General features: G+C 37.9%; 3 protein-coding genes across 4 annotated transcripts in view; 1 reads left to right on the top strand and 2 right to left on the bottom strand.

The window, feature by feature from the left end:
* Positions 1-9640, bottom strand: part of btk (Bruton agammaglobulinemia tyrosine kinase) — a 30598-nt gene extending 20958 nt beyond the window's left edge. The window contains exons 1-12 of one of the 2 annotated variants that reach the window (XM_058648996.1): positions 9499-9640; positions 5018-5196; positions 4830-4934; positions 4181-4262; positions 3383-3508; positions 3234-3298; positions 2983-3155; positions 2352-2414; positions 2135-2189; positions 1960-2039; positions 1533-1660; positions 109-180 (exon numbers count right to left, since the gene is read on the bottom strand). In XM_058648996.1, coding sequence (XP_058504979.1) covers positions 109-180; positions 1533-1660; positions 1960-2039; positions 2135-2189; positions 2352-2414; positions 2983-3155; positions 3234-3298; positions 3383-3508; positions 4181-4262; positions 4830-4934; positions 5018-5161 — 1093 coding nt within the window. In that variant the 5' untranslated portion in view covers positions 5162-5196; positions 9499-9640. Of the gene's footprint in view, positions 1-108; positions 181-1532; positions 1661-1959; positions 2040-2134; positions 2190-2351; positions 2415-2982; positions 3156-3233; positions 3299-3382; positions 3509-4180; positions 4263-4829; positions 4935-5017; positions 5197-7190; positions 7296-9498 lie in introns of those variants that run through there. The other variant, XM_058648997.1, reaches the window with a different exon arrangement.
* Positions 9641-10153: 513 nt separating this feature from the next.
* rpl36a (ribosomal protein L36A) lies at positions 10154-12067 on the top strand. The gene is made up of 5 exons (XM_058650099.1): positions 10154-10282; positions 10926-11031; positions 11114-11181; positions 11285-11407; positions 11990-12067. Exons 1-5 carry the CDS (start codon positions 10280-10282, stop codon positions 12008-12010), a joined length of 321 nt encoding a protein of 106 aa, XP_058506082.1. The 5' UTR covers positions 10154-10279; the 3' UTR covers positions 12011-12067.
* Positions 12068-12131: 64 nt separating this feature from the next.
* gla (galactosidase, alpha) lies at positions 12132-17358 on the bottom strand. The gene is made up of 7 exons (XM_058649925.1): positions 17082-17358; positions 15499-15673; positions 14599-14773; positions 14051-14142; positions 13758-13919; positions 13267-13464; positions 12132-12830 (listed from the first exon to the last, which is right to left on the bottom strand). The coding sequence occupies exons 1-7, from the start codon at positions 17243-17245 to the stop codon at positions 12498-12500; spliced, it is 1299 nt and encodes a 432-aa protein (XP_058505908.1). The 5' UTR covers positions 17246-17358; the 3' UTR covers positions 12132-12497.
* Positions 17359-19088: the final 1730 nt, after the last annotated feature.

The following is a 19088-nucleotide window of genomic DNA, read 5'->3' as shown; positions in this document are numbered from 1 at the left end:
AACTTTTTATACCTGCGGCATCTACATAAATGAGCGTAAGAAAGAATCAAACAATTCCGTTAATTTACCATATAAATGATAAAAAAGTGTTAATGAACCACTACTCACCGTAGCCGAGCCCGGCCGTTGATGGAGGCCGCTTACGGTTAGATACGATATATTTCAGCCTGCTCACCATGCCTAGTGAGTGCCATAAACGACATACACAATTTTACAACCCACATTTTGTGATAGATACATATTAATATCTCTATTCACAGTTCATATATTGTGTGTTTCCTTCCTCCAAACTGAGTCATTCTTGTGAAAGGAAATTGCCTCAGCAAAATCTAATCTTGTCTTAACATGTAATTAAATGAGTGAGCATTTCCTGGCTGCTGCTGCAAGTTTTTATTTAAATTTTTACATTTTAGTTTTATTGTCATTATGCAGGACTTCGATTGATTGTTTTGTTAGTTTGATTTATCATTCATAATAAACATAATAAAGTGTTCAGAGATGGTCTTCTGTATACTTTGGTTTGAGAAAGTGTTTAATTTGAGTTTCCACTGTGAGTTGCTGTTGTCTTTTTATCAGTTTCTCTGATGACCTCTGGCATCAACAAGGCATTTTTTCACACACAGATAACTCCTGCTCACTAGATATAGACACTCTTTTTTTTTTTTTTTAGACTGTTCTCTGTAAAACCCCCCAGAGATTGTTTGTGAAAATCGCAGTAGAGCAGAAGGTTCTGAATTACTCAGACCAGCCCATCTGGCAGTTGCTGGAAAAGTCAGACATGAATAATAAACAAAACATTCAATCACTAGAACTATTTTTTCTGTTACAGGAATACAGGTAAATAGCTATAATTTGACATATTAATCCAAGAAATAATAATAATGGGCTTTATTATTTTTTTCCCTGTTTTTTTTACATAGTACATACCTATAATAATTATATTTTAGTATTAAAAATATCTTTTTGGTTAAAGAGCTTCTACATACTGGTGTATTAACAATTACAGAAATTTTAATTTAGGGCAGCTGTGGCTTTGGGTGGTGGTCTAATACATTTATTAACCCTTAGAACACAGATCATTTTGGTTACTTTTTTTCCATTACTGTGTTTAAACACACACTATATACAGAGTCTATGTGCAATTTTGTGTCTTATATGCATATACATTTTCAGCAATCTGATTAATTTTTTTTTACATTTTCACCAACTATATAAACACACCTGAGCAAAATGTACTCAGGATGTTTAAAATTGGATTGAATTTGTGAAATTTGGAAATATGTCACGGTTCAAAGTTCACTTGGCTCGTGATCAAAAAGAAAAGGAAAAACTGTGACTCAACTTTGACTCAACAACCACATAAGAAGATGAAAAAAACAAATGTTTTAAAGTCTGAATCTGTGACCTATAAACACACACGCCCAGGATGTCCATATAAGGAGTTGTGTATTATTCCCATGGTACATTACCATGGGTGCACCTGTGGCACAGATCTGTGGGTTCAGCACAGTTTTTTTTTAAACAGCATTAACCTGCTGAGTTGTGTTGGTGGTAGTTGATGAGTTCTGGGATGGTGTTGAAGAGATGCTTCTCCGCCAGATAGAATTGACCCTGTGGCGTGGTGCAGATGTTGTAATGCCTGCAACTTCCACTTGTTTCCCTGAGGAGAGAGAAAACAAGGTAAAGGTAGATTCAGTCAACAGCTTTTTCATCAACACACAAATCTATCATTTATACAACAGTAGACGATATCATCCTCAGTGTTATCCATAAGTTATTTTAGTTCAGGCTTCAGAATTTTGCAATGGAAAGCGTCTGCAGGAACATTAGTCCAAGATTTGCATGGGAGATTTACATCCCCCCCTTTGTTGCAAAGAGTTTCCGCTTTCATTACAGTTAACAGTTCTTGTTTAGACACACGTGAGCGGAGGCTCTGGATGAAACTGATGCATCACTCACCCGCAGCCTTTACTGAACAAGGACACAGTGTATTTCCCGGCTTTGCTTGAATCCCGTATCAAGAAGCCTCCATCTTTGTTCTGAGAATGGGAGAAAACATCAGCATATATACATTGTATATATTTTTTAATAAACTTTAATAAGTTAATAAAGTTGATAAATTATTAAAATATACCTCAGTCTTTAACAGCTTTTCTGCCTGGCTACGGTTCATATTCATGCTATACCAGCTGTGAAAATAAAACATATAAAAGATTATTCTTGCCCTTCTTTTTGACAGCCTTTGTTCAAGCAATCGAAAAATGAATCATGAGGGAAATGTTTTAATATATAAAGTGTACATTTACAAAGGTGTAAGGAAATCACACATGGAAGACAGAATAGTTACTCACTCAAATCTTTCCAGCCCATTTTCTACTTTCGCAACATAATTACTCGGTATGTATCCTTCTTTGCTGCAAAAGAAAACAACACACAGTGCTATTTTTTTTTGCTTGTGTACATACAAATACAAATTAAACTTCTTCTTATTCGTATTTTATGATGTTTTACTCAAACAATGCACTGTTTTTATGCTCTTGTTTACCTGGCACAACAGAAGAAGTAACATGATAAATTAAAGTAAAGGCAGTGTTGTAATGTAACAAATACTACAAATACTTACAAAGTTACTGTACTTAAGTAGAAAATTCACAAACACTTTGCTAATTGTATTTCTAGCAACTTTTACTTTTACTCCACTGCATTTCCTAAATTAATTGTGTACTTTTACTCCACTCGTTACCACCAAATAAAATCAGAAGAAGAGGAGTTAGGAACAGTCTGTCTTTCTATAGAGCTTTTCTAGATTGCTTCAACATGGGGTTAAGTGTCTTGCTCAAGGACACATATAGACTAGCAGAGCCAGGAATTGAACCCACAACTCCAGACAATGCTTCTAAAAAAAACTTAAGTACATTTTATATCACAGTACATCGTTTACAGAAAACGGTTCAAACTGTTGCGCTTTCTTTTTCATCTCACCCATATTTGTCTCGGGCTCTCCACCAGTTTGTGTCAGACTTCTCGAGGATGGTGTACTCCTCGTCCTTCCTTAACTCCAGGTCTTGCTCCGTCATGGGCGAGTAGGGGTACTGTGCGATGACCGTCATGCTCGCAGGAGGAGCAGGAGGCTCGGGGGGCTGTGGAGGATTCTCCTAAAACCACAACAGTGTATTTACAGATTAAAGTGTCTGTAGCAGGTGAAGAACAGTGTAAGGGACAGGGGTTTGTACCTCTGTTGGGGTCGGAGGCAGAGGTTTCCTGGATAACCTTAGCCGAGATGGTTTAGACATAAAACCTATAAATAATAACACATTTTATTGAAATGTTTTTATTCTTAGTGTTTGCAGATAAAGAACAAAATGAATTTGCTCTTTCTCACCATTCTTTCTGTCCAGCACTTTGCAACCCATTGCTTGTTTAACTTCCTGCTGGCAGCACAGCCACAACCCGTCAACCCAGAAGCAAGGGTGGTATTTTTGCATCAGATCCTTGTTGAAGCGAACCACTGTGCACACACACACACACACACACACACACACACACACAAGGACATTTTTTGAAACCAACATAGGACTTTGCATAGCTATGCAACTCCTGTTTCGCAGGAATCAGGTGATTGGATCTCGGATACATAAACACAGCACAAGCCTACTATGTAAATCTAAATGATCCATTCATACAGGGGGGACAAAGGGTCAATTGTCCCTGGTCCATAGTCGAGGGGGGCCCAGAACTGAACTCTAATGGCGTGTTTCCACCGTCTCGCCTTACACGGCATGGTTAAGTTGTGTTATGTTGTGATGGATACATACGGCATGGAAATATGATGATGTAGAAGTTTTTGTCGTAGGAGTAACATGAACGTCGGACCATTCATTGCTTGTTCCTGTTCCTTGTTGGGTGCATGTATTATTTTCTTTAATTAAATACACGACATAGATTGTGGGATGTACTGAGTACTCATATAAAACAAAATAGTTTATTATTCAACATAAATAAGTAAAGGGGGATCGGCCTCAGAAAGTTCATACTTCTGCCTGCTATTTTTACTGCCCCACAAAGATTTAAAGTTTGAGTCTGTGTTTTATTTATTTATTACAATTTCCCCATGTCTTTCTTTCCTCGTCTTTTTTTCATTGTTGTGTTTGAAAAAATAAAAATAAATGCAGGCTCTTACTTTCTTTCAGCTTATTTATCCACTGAGCTCGAATATCATCGTTCTTTGCGAAGACGTACAAAGGTCCTTCATCATAAACAATCTGCAGCGAAGATGAAGAAGGAAGAAAACAGGAAAGTTAGTGTTTGTTGTACATACTGTTCATATCAGTATTCACTCTTATATATACAGAGTAGGTTAAATCTCAGTTGATTTATCATTTTAATTCACTTATTTTTAACTGATGTTCCAACTGTTGCATCTACAATTTATATTGTGTATTGGTATTTATTTACAGTTTCTTCTTAACAAGTGGTGTAAATATTTCTATTGTATATAATTCTTCTTCTTCTCTTTTTTATAGTTTTACGTAAATATTCTACAACAAAACCCAGACAGTGTTTCTGATTCTGATATATATACACCTGTATTTTCTGAAAGTCCCTGGTTCATTTGAGTATGAGAGAAGGTTTCACTTCTTAACAAAAGATTTTCACAAAAAAGTTTTTTGAGTCGCGGTTGAATGGAGATGGACAAAGTGTCAAATATGGAATATAAATTCCAGTTCATTGATAGTGTGATTGTTGATTCTCGTTTGAATTTACGTCAGTGCAGATTGACTTGTCTGTGTTTTTCATGACATCTGAAGTGAATTTACAGAAATATCTACCTGGAAAGCATAGACACGCTCAGGTGGACCGTTGGGCTCCGGCTGGACCGTTTCCACACACTTGACCTTTTCAAGGTCAACAAATCCTCGCAAGCCTTTTCGCTTCTGCTTAACAGATGAGGAAACAGTCAGTAAAAAAAAGTGTTGCTGTTCGAATCGGGGAATCCTTCGCACTTCCGTGTACGTACCCCTTTGTCGGGATCAAAATCATAATAGGAGATTTTCTCCTGGGTGAGAATGAACCACCTCTCCTTGTAGTTCAAAGGGGACGTCTTCTTCTTCTGCTGGGATCGTTTAATGAAGCTCTCTTCCAGGACAATGTCTGACATCATTCAGTCACAACTGGAACGAGGAACAAGGAATCCGTCTGTGGAGCAATAGCAGCACAACATGGACTCTTATCTTTGCGGCAGATCAACATTTACACATAAACAGATAAATCCCCTCCTGCTGAGTTGAGAACAGGGACACAAGGCAGCATTGAGCTGTGCTGCACCACACACTTAATTATTAATTTCCTAGTAGGTATTTTAGCAGAGTTAAGTTAATACCTACCCTCTGTAGAGGTGAGACTATAGATCAGGAGAGGTTTGAGCGTGAGCAGATATCAGCACATGATCAGATATTGTTTGCATAAACTCAGAGAAATGTGAGAACTCTAATTTCTATGCCAGTAACATCCTCTGTTTCAAAAAGTTTCCCAAGTAGCTCATTTCTTTCTCTCAGCTATTGTATTCTGGTCATTTTCTTGGTGACTCAAGTGTTCAGTTTGCTTCCTGGGAAAGTTTTGAAAGACAAAAGTGGACAGAAGTCTGCATATGTTTTCCTTATATGCTGGTTTGGCATGATTCTTCCACTTAATGCAAGTATTATATCTGGGCTGTTGTTCCAGTACATTAAATATAACAAAATCATGATAAAATGACCAAATAATATCACCATCACATTACATGGCTTCCTTTCTCTACCACATACAGGATATATATATGTTACATTTTACCTGCATTATAAGATAAATACGCCTCTCTTCTTCTCCTTTTTTTTTCTTATGTGGTTTTCAGGTTCTGGAAACCACCATCTCGTGAATAAAACTTACACCTCTCAAACGAGACAGGGCTTCTGTGTATAACGATGTCAGCTGACGAGAGTATAGTATACTAATTTAATTTCAAATGATGTGGCAGTGCAGAAAGAAAAGTACCAGGAAAAGGTTTCGCAAGAATCGTGAAACAGTGGAGTTTGAACATTTAGTATAGAAAACATTCATGGAGCTCAACCACACATTATACAAAAGCATTAATCATCTTTTGGTGTCTAATTTCAAACACAATTCCAGCTTGATAATAATTATGTAATAGTCTTGTAATAAGGACATAATAATCATACTTCTAATGTCCAGGTAATAACTTGATAGTGTAGTGAGAATTAGAAGTAGTTGAAATTCATCCTCCCTTATCGCCATCACTCTCCACTCACATTTTTCATTCCACTCACTCAGTGCTGAGCTATTAACAGTCTTGTATAAAGTACCTTAAAGGGATACTTAAGTACACGTATCTTACCAGAAAATGACTTTGGTAGAAGTTGTCACCTTTTTTATATAATATTACTTAAGTACAAGTCTTTAAGTATATGACATTTACTGTACTTAAGTATCAGAGCTCATTTTCTGATATAAAATGTCCTTAAGTTTTAGAAGTAAAAGTATTAAAAAAGGTGCAACTTACCCGCATGTTGAACAGGTTAATGACAAAACTATAGTGTAAAGCAGCTCCAACTCTTCTTCTTCTGATTTTATTTGGTAGTAACGAGTAGCAAAGATTAGTTAGAGGAAATGCAGTGGAGTAACAGTTGCTAGAAATATAACAAAGTACAGATACATGATTTTTGTACTTAGGTACAGTAACAAAGAATTTGTACTTCTGGCAATTACTTGGTGATTGCTATAGAAACATGATGGTATTATCTTAATATCATTAGAATCGGAATACTTTATTAACTCCCTGGTGTAATTGGGTAAACTATCAGACCTAGATGTCAGAATATCTTATTCAGATTCAATACTTATATTTGCTCACACCAGAAAATGACCATGGGTAGAATCACACTCATGGTCAAGCAGGAGGCCCCGACGTGCCTATCTATCTGATACCCACAATGACTTTCCTATTATGAAATTATTACTAAATTGTCACCACGGTATAAAGGAACGTGTTAGCCATCTTTCTCTCAAGCAAACGCACTAAGCTGTGCTCTGGAGACACACTCTTTTAAAACAAAACAGAGTCACAGTAAAGGAAGTAAGCCATGGCACCGCAGCGTTACCAGCTCAAACAGAGATTATCAGATACGGAAACTCACCCTTATCACACAGCTGAATGCTCACAGTCAGTGAGTGCGCTGATCTCTGAGTGATGTGTTTTGTGCTTCACCTCGGCCTATTTTCGGCTCTTTGAGCACTTCCTTGTGTCACATTTAAATGGCAGGCTTCTGTCACTACCTGCTAACCAGGAGTGTGACGACTCTTCACCACAGTGATTATACCTGCACAAGGTTTAGTTCGTGCCATCACTAAAACACACAGCCGCGTTCCCTATTCTGTGAAACATTGTTTACTCATTCCTCATTTGTTGCAACCCGGTGGTTTCTCACACCGTGGCGTTTAATAACCTACACGCCGTTTCACTATCCCACTATTATCTGTGTCTCTGATCGGTTGGTGCCATATGTTTGTCCAAATTTCACGGCACCCATTATTCTTTTTTGGAGGGAGTTGACTCACGGTGGCTGACACAGACAAACCGATGGGGAAGTTGCATCAGTGTTGAACTGCAATGTGAAGGGGGGGGGGAGAAGAAACCAAGTTCACAACAGCACTTCAACCTCACATTTTCACTATCCTACGTATGTTAGCCTGTGTTTGTAACATGGCCCTGTGGTGTTTCCCTATATTTGCAAGTCCCTTTTTTTAGATTCTGCAGAAATTCCCTTTACTTCAGCGCAGCACAACAACATCCAATCCTGTCCACTTTATTTATACATATATATATATATATATATATATATATATATATGTATATGTAGCACATTAAAAAAAATAAGGTGCTGACTAAAATACACTAAGAGACAGGCAGAGGCCACACAGTTCTCATGCTGGGTAAAAAGCCAAGCAGTAAAAGTGAGATTTAAATGTTTCCAGTTTGGGTCCTGAGCACTAAGAAGGCTCGGTCACCTCTCCTTTTTTTTTTTTTTTTTGTCTTGTTTTAAGAACGACAAGGAGAAGCTGATCGGCAGACCTCCAGTGCCCTGGGGGGACTAAACAACTCTACAACAACACCTCTAATAAGAGGTGTGACATGTACTGAGGTGCAAACCCATTCAAGGACTTTTAAAAACACTCAACACTTTGCAGTGACAAGTTGTTGTTGTTTTTTTAATTCATACTGGAGCTTATCTCTTTTCAGTTGCTTGTAAAGGTTTTGTGGTTGTGAAATTCCTCAGACTGCATTGATCCCCCATGAAATCTAATGAAACATGCTCAAAATCAAGGGTCTCAAACTCAAATGACCTGGGGGCCACTGAGGGTCTGGTTTGGTCAGTAGGGGGCCGGTCAAGTGAAAAAAAAAGTCAAGAGATGATGATTGTTGATTCATTAACAAATATGTTAATGAATCAACAAATGTAGCACAAAGTGCTTCACATATTAAAAAAAGAATCACTCCCACCCTCACACTGAGGACACACTGGAGTTAAAAACTAAGCTAAAATAAGTACCATAAGATACTGCAATATAAACTAATATGGAAATGGAATAAAGTAAAAAAATGACATAAAAATAAAGTAAGTACATGGTTAAATATGTAACTAAGACATAAGGCAGTAGTTAAAAGTAGAAATATGCCAAAAGAGAAGGCATCACTAGAAAATTATTAAATAGAAAATGTAAGACAACATCAAAAGGGGACATTAGCTAAAAAGCTAATGTCTGGCACTGTGCATCAACAACATCATGGAGAGCAGAGAAACCCAACAATTCACACAATGAGCAAACACTACGCATCAGTATTTCACATGATTTCAAAATAAAAGGGTTTGCTTTGATATGAAACCATTAAAAAGTTCACAATATAAAAATCTTTATGATGCAAAATGAACTTATTATAACTTAGTATTAAGTGGCAGGGCCGCATCAAATTGATTGGGGTGCCGCACGTGGCCCACGGGCCGCTGGTTTGGGACCTCTGAACAAACTACTTTCAAGCAACTCAAAAGTCAAAAGTATCATCACACAGTCGACTGTGTCAGTAATAAAAATATGTTGTTTGATGGGAAACCATCTGAATGATGAAAAGTGTGATATCTGTTGTATGACAAGGAAACACAAACATGTCGATTCAAGAGAAATTGGTTATAGGATGCTCTTGTTTCCTGACAGATAAGAAGAATGTGTCTATGTTTGGAGGGAGTTTGAGAAAACGTAACGCAGAGTTCAGCCACAGTTTTTTTTAGCAGGTAATGCTGTCACTATTTGTACTTTTGTGGTGAGGACACATTTATATTCAAAGCGAATACTGTTGGCTTTAGGTGCAGCACAAATCTGCAAAAAAGGAGTACTCCTCACTGCTTTTGTCCCCGTACAGGACTAAATTTAGAGAACCATGTCACTTACCCAGAGAATGAAGTGAAGCTGACAAACGAGTGCAGATGTAGCGATGGCAGAAAACCTTTAACTCACTCGCTCGTCTTCCATTAACTGTGTTTGTCTGTGATGCAAGAAGCTTGAACTCACCCACAGAGAGGAATCGACTCTGCATACTTCCCCTTTTTCTTCCTGCTCATTTTCATATCAGCTCTCTGGACAGTTGTGGTGGGGAGTGGAAGAAGACTAAAACATTCACACACTAGGACCATATTCAGATACTAGGCTCTTACTTTTTATTTTAACCCCCTGACATGCAGCATGTTGTGTTTTTGTTTCTTTGTCTGCCTGTGAGAAAACATCACTCAAAATGTAGAAAAAACAAACAGATGGTGATAAAAAAAAATGATTCAGGGGATGAAAATTATGGACTATGAGAAAATAGCAGGTTTTAGTGGTGATCCAGCAAAGATTCAGATTAAAAAAAACAAAGAAACAACAATTTGTGTGATATTAACACTGTTGTTTGAGTGTAATTTCGTATTTAGTCTACTGCTAATTTGATGATTGTGAACAAACATGGTTCAAAATCATTACATTTGCAGTAATTGTAAAGTCGCTAAATGCATTCGCTAAATACTACATACATAGCTCATTTTATTTTTATTTTATACTCGATATCTTCTAATTTTATACTTTTAACCGCTAGGGGTCAGACACGAGGAAAAGAGTCGATGTGCAGCCGAAGGCGACTTTAAGAGGGGCTTCCGGTTCAGGGCTCTCTCTTTCACTCTGCATCGGGGCCGCCGCCATGGTATGAATTTCCTGCACGGCTACACTTTTTCTGAATCTATGTCAATCTTTACGATTAAGAAGCTGTTTTTCCACACAGTGAAACCACATCTGTTCTAAATGTTTAACCACACATGTGGATGTGTGTATTATCCACGTTACATGTATTTTACGCTTTTAACAAGTCAACAACGATGCCTGATGTGTTTGGTGGCGAAATGTCGCTGCTTATTCGAGTCTCACCAGGAACCGGCCTTTTCTTAACGACACATTAAACGCAATAGGGAACCATACAATTTTTTTATATATGCTTACACTGTAATTTGACACATTTAGGCACAGACAGTCCTGAATGTGCTCAAAGATGGCGTTAGCCTGTTAGCTTAAGTGAGCTACCCGTGTTTTATATGAAGACAGTGGAAATAACACGGAGCTTAACTAAAATTATCTTGGATTCTGACACCTCGTGATTGTAACACCGTCAACTATAGTGTTATTGAAATCGAACCGTTTGTGTTCAACCATAGTTGAAACTCGCTCGTCTCAGTTGCTATTGAGGCTAATGCTGGTGGCAGATGATTCCGCATCCGGGCCAATGTCATGTGTTTCTTTAGGAGCTCTGTTCTCAAGGATAAACACATGGTTTGTTATTCTGTATTGTTCAGGTGAACGTCCCGAAGACCCGCAGGACGTACTGCAAGAAGTGCAAGAAGCACCAACCCCACAAAGTTACCCAGTACAAGAAGGGAAAGGACTCCCTCTACGCCCAGGGTAAGCAGCCTGTTGTCTGAGTGGGTCTATTTTCTGTATGTGTATAAATTACTTTGCAGCTAATGTGCAAATGTTTTTGCAGGTAAGAGGAGATACGACAGAAAGCAGAGTGGTTACGGTGGCCAGACCAAGCCTATTTTCCGTAAAAAGGTACCATAAATGTAGCTTTTGTTCAGTGTGGCCTGACATGCCTTAAGTTGTGGGAGAACTGCAAGTTGTAAGTATTTACATATACTTATACTTACCATAACAGGCTAAGACTACAAAGAAAATCGTGTTGAGGCTGGAGTGTGTGGAGCCCAACTGCAGATCCAAGAGAATGCTGGCCATCAAGAGATGCAAGCACTTCGAGTTGGGTGGTGACAAGAAGAGAAAGGTATGCGTCATTGGTTTTGTTTTTTCACAATATTAGTTTTATATTAAAACTTGCACTGGATTACTGGATTGCATCGTCCTATTTCAAAACTACATATATATTCAGAGTATCCCCCCGAATTACTCAACCAACTGCCAACACAGCTTTACGTGTGCTAATAATGGTAAACATGTTGATCGTAATCTAACGATTGGCAACAAATAATGGCAGACAGTGTTTTTTTTGTTCTCTGAAATAATACTATCATGCTATTTGACATCTGACTTGTTATAAATTCACATTAACAATATTATGTCAGAAGGGTTATTGTCATACCTACTTAAATAGAGCAGCACATTTCACTCAAAATAGCAGCTTTTAGGAGAGTGAAAAGTTCCTAAATTGTATTTTTAATGCTTAGTAGGGCTTTTGCATCATGAAGAAATAGCCACTGCACTGACACTCACTTTGTAAAGATTCATAATCCTGACAAATTTACAGGAATTTCTGACGGCAATCAGTGTTTACTTACATTTGGATGATGTATGTTGTGTCACGTATGTTGTGTCACTTCCCTCAACAAAATCTTGTCTTCTTTCACAGGGCCAGGTCATCCAGTTCTAAACTGTGTTTCCGTCTTCTGGATCAGTTGTCACTATTTTCAATAAATGTATTAAAACAAAGTCTTAAGTTGTTGGAGTTCAATTATTTTCATCATGACTGTAAGTATACAACACACAAAGACTTGTCTTTAAAATTCAGGGTGCAGGATTTATTGCCAGTCAGTATGACAAACTCCAGTATGTCGGAAAACATACAGTGGCCCATTTAATTAACTAGATTGTTCTTTCTGTGCTGCTGCTATTACAGATTAAAATATTTGACAAAGGATCCAACCTGATCATAACATATATCCCACCAGACAATAGTGAATTGATACATTCCCACATACTTGACCCTCATGATAAATTTAAATTAATAGCTCAGTCTGCATGACTCAAACATTCATGTTACCTTTGGAAATAACAGCCAGTGAACAATGACATTTTCCCAATTATATACCATTTCAAAATAAATCCCAAAAATGAAAACACTTTAAACCACCAGATATCTACAAAAAAGTGTTGCGCTTGTCTTTGATGGAAATGTCCTGCCACACCCTCTTGTGCATCCTCTCAAAGCTGCTGCTGATGGGAGTGAGGGTAAGTAGTGCAGTGCCTGAAGGGTTGACGGTTACCACAATGTTGCTATCTGGAGCCTGAATGCCCATATCCTTGTACTGAGGAAGGATCTGTGTGATGCTACACTTCGGGTAACAAATCTTCCAACCAGGAGCTGCTCTGATGGTGAACTGTCGAGGACCACCGATCTCCTGTCTGTTCATTACAGCGATGGCCAGTCGGTTCTGAGAAAGAGGCCTCTCCCACACTTCATAGCCGTTCATCTGTTGACCAACTTTTATTAGATACATCAAGTTGCCATTACCACTTGGATTCATTAGCCAATACATTGGGATCAATTGTCTAATGTTGAAAGACAGTGTTCAGTTAGCATTTATTATTTCCATGTGCAAAATGTAAAACACAAAAGCTGTCAGTTGTCATTGAACACTTTCCATAATTCTAGGGCTGAAAAATTTCGTTCAAAATAACAAAAACTAAAATAAATACTGGAAACGGTACATTAGGTAGTTTCTTAGTAACTATTTTGATGGTGTTGTGGTAATTTTCCAATGCTAACTCTATCACACAGTGAATATTGAACCAAACCTGGATTAAATCACAAATCTAATTTCATTATTGCATTATCTGTCATTAGAAAACTGCTATTTATAATTTCCCCAATCCGTTTAGCCTCGAAACCCATTGTGTGACACTCACCTTAGCAGTGCGGTATCCCTGCTTGCCCAGTGAATCCTGGCTGATGTCTATGATGCGTCTGTTCTGCAGCAGATCCTTGGAGCGTGGACAGATGTCCCTCAGGTCATTAGACATGAGCAGAGGCGCTGCCATTATGGCCCATAATGCCATCTGAGACTCCTGCTGGTCGTGACTCAGGCCAAAGTTTCCAATGACCAGCTAGAGAGATGAGCCAGTATCATAAAAGTGCTAAGCAACAGGATGATTGAGCTTTTCTGGGAGTACACAGTACACAAGAGAATTTAATACTCAGATATTAAGTTGTTGTCCCTCACAAGTAAATGTCAAAATTAAATGCCAAATTTCCTCAAGTTAAGAAACAAATAAGCTCTGTATTGATGTCAAAATGAAGCCACTGTCAAAAGTAAATCAGTTCAGTTCTTGAAGACTAAGATTAGTTTGAAGCCAAGAAGGACAGTGTATTTTTATATGAGCTTCAGTCAGCACACTACCATATCGGGGTCATTCCAGCCCCCAGGTCCAGCTGCAGGGACAATGATGTCTTGATGAGAAGCAGTCCAGTCCAAGATGGATTTGATTGAGCTCCATGAGTCGTACACGTCTTGGAAGTTGCGCCAGTGGTTACATGTCTCACGAATGGCCGTGTAGTTTGGCTGGAGGCACAGAGATGCTCTTTTATGTCGTGTAACATATGACATATGATCTCATCGTGCAGCCCAAGATCATTCATGTTTTTATTTTCAACGTTATGTGAACCATAAGTCATGAATAGAATCTTTCTCACCTGTCGCAAAGGCCATTCGTATAAAGGCCACTCGCAGGAGTACAGGATACTTCTCCCAGTCGTGTTCAGTGCTTTTGACATGTTTACGTAGGCTTGACCAGAATAAATTACAAGAAGTTAGATTAAACAGCATATAACACCATGTCAAATGAGTCCATTAAGGTTCTGAGTCAAAGAGGAACCACATAATGAACAAGGTAAGATGTAATTAAAAGTTATGTAGTGAAATTATTACTAATTATTATTACTTTTTTTCAGATATTAACAATATTATGAAGATGGCAATTGGTATCAGATAAAAAGTATCAGTGCCAAACATGAACATGGAGTCACACAACATGTGGTCCGAGCCCACAGAGTCCTGTTTTTAAAATCATGGAACAGACTGTGATAATGTCTCCAAGATTTTTAGAACATGTGTCTTGAATAACCGATCATAAGTGTATTTAAAAACATTGATGCCTTATAATCTGTATCATTTGGATATAATGGTAATGTTGATCAGGATCTAACCAACAGCTCATCTGGGGACCATAATTTAGGCTCACCTTCTCCCACCAAGGCCCGGTCCATATTGCAGCCGTCAAATTTGAGCAGATCCACACCCCAGTCCGCAAAAGTCAGAGCATCTGTCTCGTAGTAACCCAGGCTGCCGGGGTATCCTGCACATGTGTATTTCCCAATATCTGAATAGATCCCCAGCTTCAGACCCTTAGAATGAATCTTAAAAGCAGAAATGTGACGGATTTCATTGACTTGGTTTGCTCCTGTCAGGTTACAGGTATTTACCAGCAGGTGGTGATGTTGCACAGCTAAAAATGCTTCTATTACAGGACGCAGCTCTGCCTGAGACCTAAATATATCCCTTCCAGTTGAATAGAACTTTTTAGTTGCTTATATAAAATCCGCCCAGTCATAGTGATCTGTAATGTATGTTGTTGTCTGTAGCAAAAAGTGTGAAGGACAGCAAACTCTGACCTGACTGACTCTGACCCCTAGTGCTGAATTTCTATTGGTATGGAATCTGAATCCCGAGTTTCATTACGTAAATAATTGCAGGAGGCCTTGGATGGATATGTAATGAATACATATTCTGACTGTGTAATTACATTTACTTCTCAGGCTTTTAAAACCACATCTTGCCAAAGTTCTCGTTTGTCAAAGACTTCCAAACCCTGTGGGATCACATCTCTGGGAATATGTGTCAAATATTACATGTTACTGAATATTCTTCATAACTCAGCCCGAATACGGGTAGCTATAATAAAGGAGTAACACATACTGTTCCTTAGTTCATACGTATGTTTAAAAAAACAGGTATTTCTCACTTTCCTTGCATCTCTCTGAACTCCCTCTCTGTCTTTCATGTCTACGGAGGATTCACGGCACTAATACAACATTCACTCTCAGATACTTTGTGCCTCTTCTCTTTTACACCTGTCACTCACATAGTCAGCCAGTTTCTTGATGCCCCCGGGGAATCTTTTGGGGTCTGCCTGAAGGCGGCCCTGGGCATCGCGTTGATGTGAGGGCCAGCAGTCATCGATGCAGACGTATTCGTAACCGGCCTCTTTCCAGCCCTCCTTCACCATCACATCTGCCATCTGCATGTAGAGACGCTCGCTGCCAGGACAACAAGAGGAGACAGGCTGAGCTCAAAGTATCAGACGACGGCGAGCAGTGTCAAGCTCAGCAGCAATATACAAATACAAACAGGGAGAACAACATATCCTGACTGAATGTATTCATGAATGAATGCCAGTTTTGCTTGCTTGAGTTTGGATCATAGACTGCATATATACTTAAAAAACAACAAAAATGTGATTGATAGTCCGGTGATTGAAAATAGTGTTTGTTTTGCTTGTCAAATTTGAGGATTGGCTGCTTTTCCTGGTCACAGTTGATAAAAATAAAATGATGGGTAGTTGTATTTTCATCGGCTACAGTTTTAATCAGTCACTAATGAAAATAAGACCTAAAATCCCTGTGAGGTGAATCAGTCAGTGAGGCAAGTCGTACAAAATTAATGAGCAATATTTTCATGATCATGGGTCACTTTTCAAAAATGTAAGTCCAAACTCGTGTTGGTTCCAGCTTCTCAAATCAGACTATGTGATGCGTTCACTTGTATTACACTATAGTAGATTGAATACTTCCGAGTTTTGGCAGTTAGTCAAACAAAAACTTTGACGATGTAGCCTTGGCTTTATGGCAAATACTGAATAAAATTGCTACAAAGATTCTGCATCTTTTATTAGACCAAAATAATATATATACCAATTCATAACTGAAAAGAGTTGTTTGTTACTTTGTTCATTGAGTGTACCACCTGATCTTCTAATGCCTTGAACCAAGGAACACGTTTATCACCTGACTAACAATCACATGCTATGTTCTCATACCGGTTCTCTGACTTGTTCTTTGAAATATCTCATAGTTTCAAACAGAGCAAACATATTAATGAAAAGATACATTTTAAATGTCATTTTACTTCCTCGTTACCTGAATTGTAAATGCTGACTGAGAAAATGCAGTCTTTCTGAACTTAGGTGTACCCAATCACGTCTACAAGATGCCCTCGTTACTCTAGTACAAACATTTTCTGGTGCAAGATTGTGAACAATTTGGTGATAAAGTGATATTTAGGTGGGTGTAATTAATTTTTTATGGACAAAAATTAGACAAATGCAGAAACATTTTGTGGAGAAACTTCAAGGAAATTATAACCACCTTTATTCATCATTCATATGTCCAATTATATACCTTTTGTACTCATATTGAAGAAATTAACATCACAATATATGCTGTCGAATTATTGCCAAATCCTATATGTTATACTACATATCCAGACTGGAACGATTTCCAGAATGGCCATTAAATGTAATGATGGCTTACCACAGGACACAGGAATACATGTGAATGATTTGAAACTATAAGAAAAGGCTTAATGTGTGTGTATAAAATGCACGTTTACACTATTTACAGTAGGAAAGGCGAACACACGTGATGTATTTGACGTCACAACTCTTACCTGATGCAGTTATCAGGATTCTTGTCACAGTCGACATTACACATGAACCTCTCCCAGTGAAGCCAGCCCATAGTGGGCTTCAGCGCCAAACCATTGTCTAAAGCGTCAACAACGGCACAACTCACGAAAAGCAAAAGTCCTGTAAGAAACATGACGCTGCACATTTTTTACAGCCTGTCTGACTCGACGCTTCACATGTAAACAGTTAAAAGTAGAAGCCGGAGACTGTGGTGGCGCTTGTTCCGTGTTTTTAAATCTATTTCCTCGTGTGCACAGTATTCGGCCCGCCCTCTGGATGATTGACGTGACTCTGAGCCAATGAATGCAAAATACGCGTGGTACTGTCCAATGGCGTTGCACCTGGATTCCTTTGAGACAAACAAAGGAAGCGGCAGGTGAAAAATACGACAGGGAAAGTCAGGTGACATGACTCAGTGAAACCGAAATACTCCACCACATTTGTGACATGAGCAAATTTGGACATCATTTGTTTATTTAATCATCTTATTTTACAGATATTTACATATTTACAGTTATAGGACTGATAATGTGTCATCTGTTTGGGAGGAAAAGGAAAATTCTCAAGTCAAAATGTCAAAACGTAACAACCCTGTTTTAACTATGAAGTAAAACAAAAGATGCCAATAAAACATGACATACAACAATAAAATCGGAAAAGGCTAGAGTCAATTGAAAGTACTTCATAAGTGAGATGACAACAACACCTGTCTTACAAACAGGCCTTTACTGTAAAAAGCCTGCGAACCAAGGAATCAAGTTGATTTGTCAGGATATTGACATCCGGGTTTTCAAAATAAAACACTGAGACCGCTGTAATTTTGACTGAGTGTACGTTTGAAAGCACAGAATTATAAAACATCGTCACAAATAGAAGTGTTTTGTCCATAAAGTTGTGTTCAGGACATTGATACTGCATTCTGGAAATCTGACATAAAATGAAAAAAAAAAAGTCAAACTTCGGACTACATTGATGACTGTTAGCAGCACTCTACAGTTGGAGAAATCACAACTATATTCATATATAGTGGAGTATGTTCATTGTTAGTACACTTATTATTTATTACTCCTACAGCAACAACAATTATGGATTTCCATTGACTACTGTTATAATTCACCAACAAGTGAAAAACTATGGATAGTTATATTTGTATTCACTTTGAATAAAATAGCCCAAATTAGCCCAGTGTTCCCCCCAGGAAGCTGACTAATCAAAAGGCAAACACACCCCCACTGCCACTGACTGTGTGCATAACAATGCTGTTTTAAACTGTTTATTAGCTTCAAATTGAAGGCAGTCATTTGTTTGGTGCAGAAGACATTAAATTAATTATAGTTTTCTTAATCTAGCTGTAAATGGACACCCTGCCACAGAATCAAATAAATCCTGGATGATTTTTCCTCATGAAACTGTCAGACATCTTCTCTCACACAGAGAGACTGATGAGTTTTGTATTTATTTAACACTTTGCTTGTCTGTTGGAGACCTATGTGTTTATTTGCTGATCAGATCAGCTTTTAAAAAAGTTTGTACAGAGGAGTCACTTAAGCACTGTTAATTCAATAACCAAAACCTTTTAATAGAAAAATTTGACAATGAAAACTAAATTTTCCATACGTTCTGAATAATGTTTAGGACATCTATGATTACCAACATACTGTAAATAAGACATTTTTTACTGTACAGTTTTATTATAAATTAAATAAAAGTCCCACATTCACATGACATACCAGAAATAAAACATTTTACTGTTTAGTTTTAGAGACATTTCATGTTAAAAGTCCCACACTAGCAGTGTTCTAATGTAACGAAGTACAAATACTTTAAGTACAAAATTCACATATCTATACTTTATTTATATTTCCAGCAACTTTTACTCCACTACATTTCCTCTAATTATATTTGTTACTACTGAATAAAATCATAAGAAGAGTTTTGCCATTCACACATATTTCATACCCATTCATACGCTTTAACAGGGGTTAAGT

This window comes from Solea solea, chromosome 14, assembly GCF_958295425.1.
Source record: "Solea solea chromosome 14, fSolSol10.1, whole genome shotgun sequence".
NCBI classification, from domain to species: Eukaryota; Metazoa; Chordata; class Actinopteri; order Pleuronectiformes; family Soleidae; genus Solea; species Solea solea.
Note: the sequence above shows the minus strand (reverse complement) of the source record. Positions and strands in the feature narration are given on the sequence as shown.

Bases quoted from the DNA above. Each gene is read 5' to 3' on its own strand.
- rpl36a (XM_058650099.1), top strand. The intron at 11,182-11,284 runs GTACCATAAATG...TTACCATAACAG, and splicing joins AGCCTATTTTCCGTAAAAAG to GCTAAGACTACAAAGAAAAT. The intron at 11,408-11,989 runs GTATGCGTCATT...CTTCTTTCACAG, and splicing joins GTGGTGACAAGAAGAGAAAG to GGCCAGGTCATCCAGTTCTA.
- gla (XM_058649925.1), bottom strand. From the start codon at position 17,245: ATGTGCAGCGTCATGTTTCTTACAGGACTTTTGCTTTTCGTGAGTTGT. The intron at 14,774-15,498 runs GTGAGTGACAGG...TCTGCTTTTAAG, and splicing joins TCAAGAAACTGGCTGACTAT to ATTCATTCTAAGGGTCTGAA. The intron at 12,831-13,266 runs GTGAGTGTCACA...GTTGGTCAACAG, and splicing joins AGGGATACCGCACTGCTAAG to ATGAACGGCTATGAAGTGTG.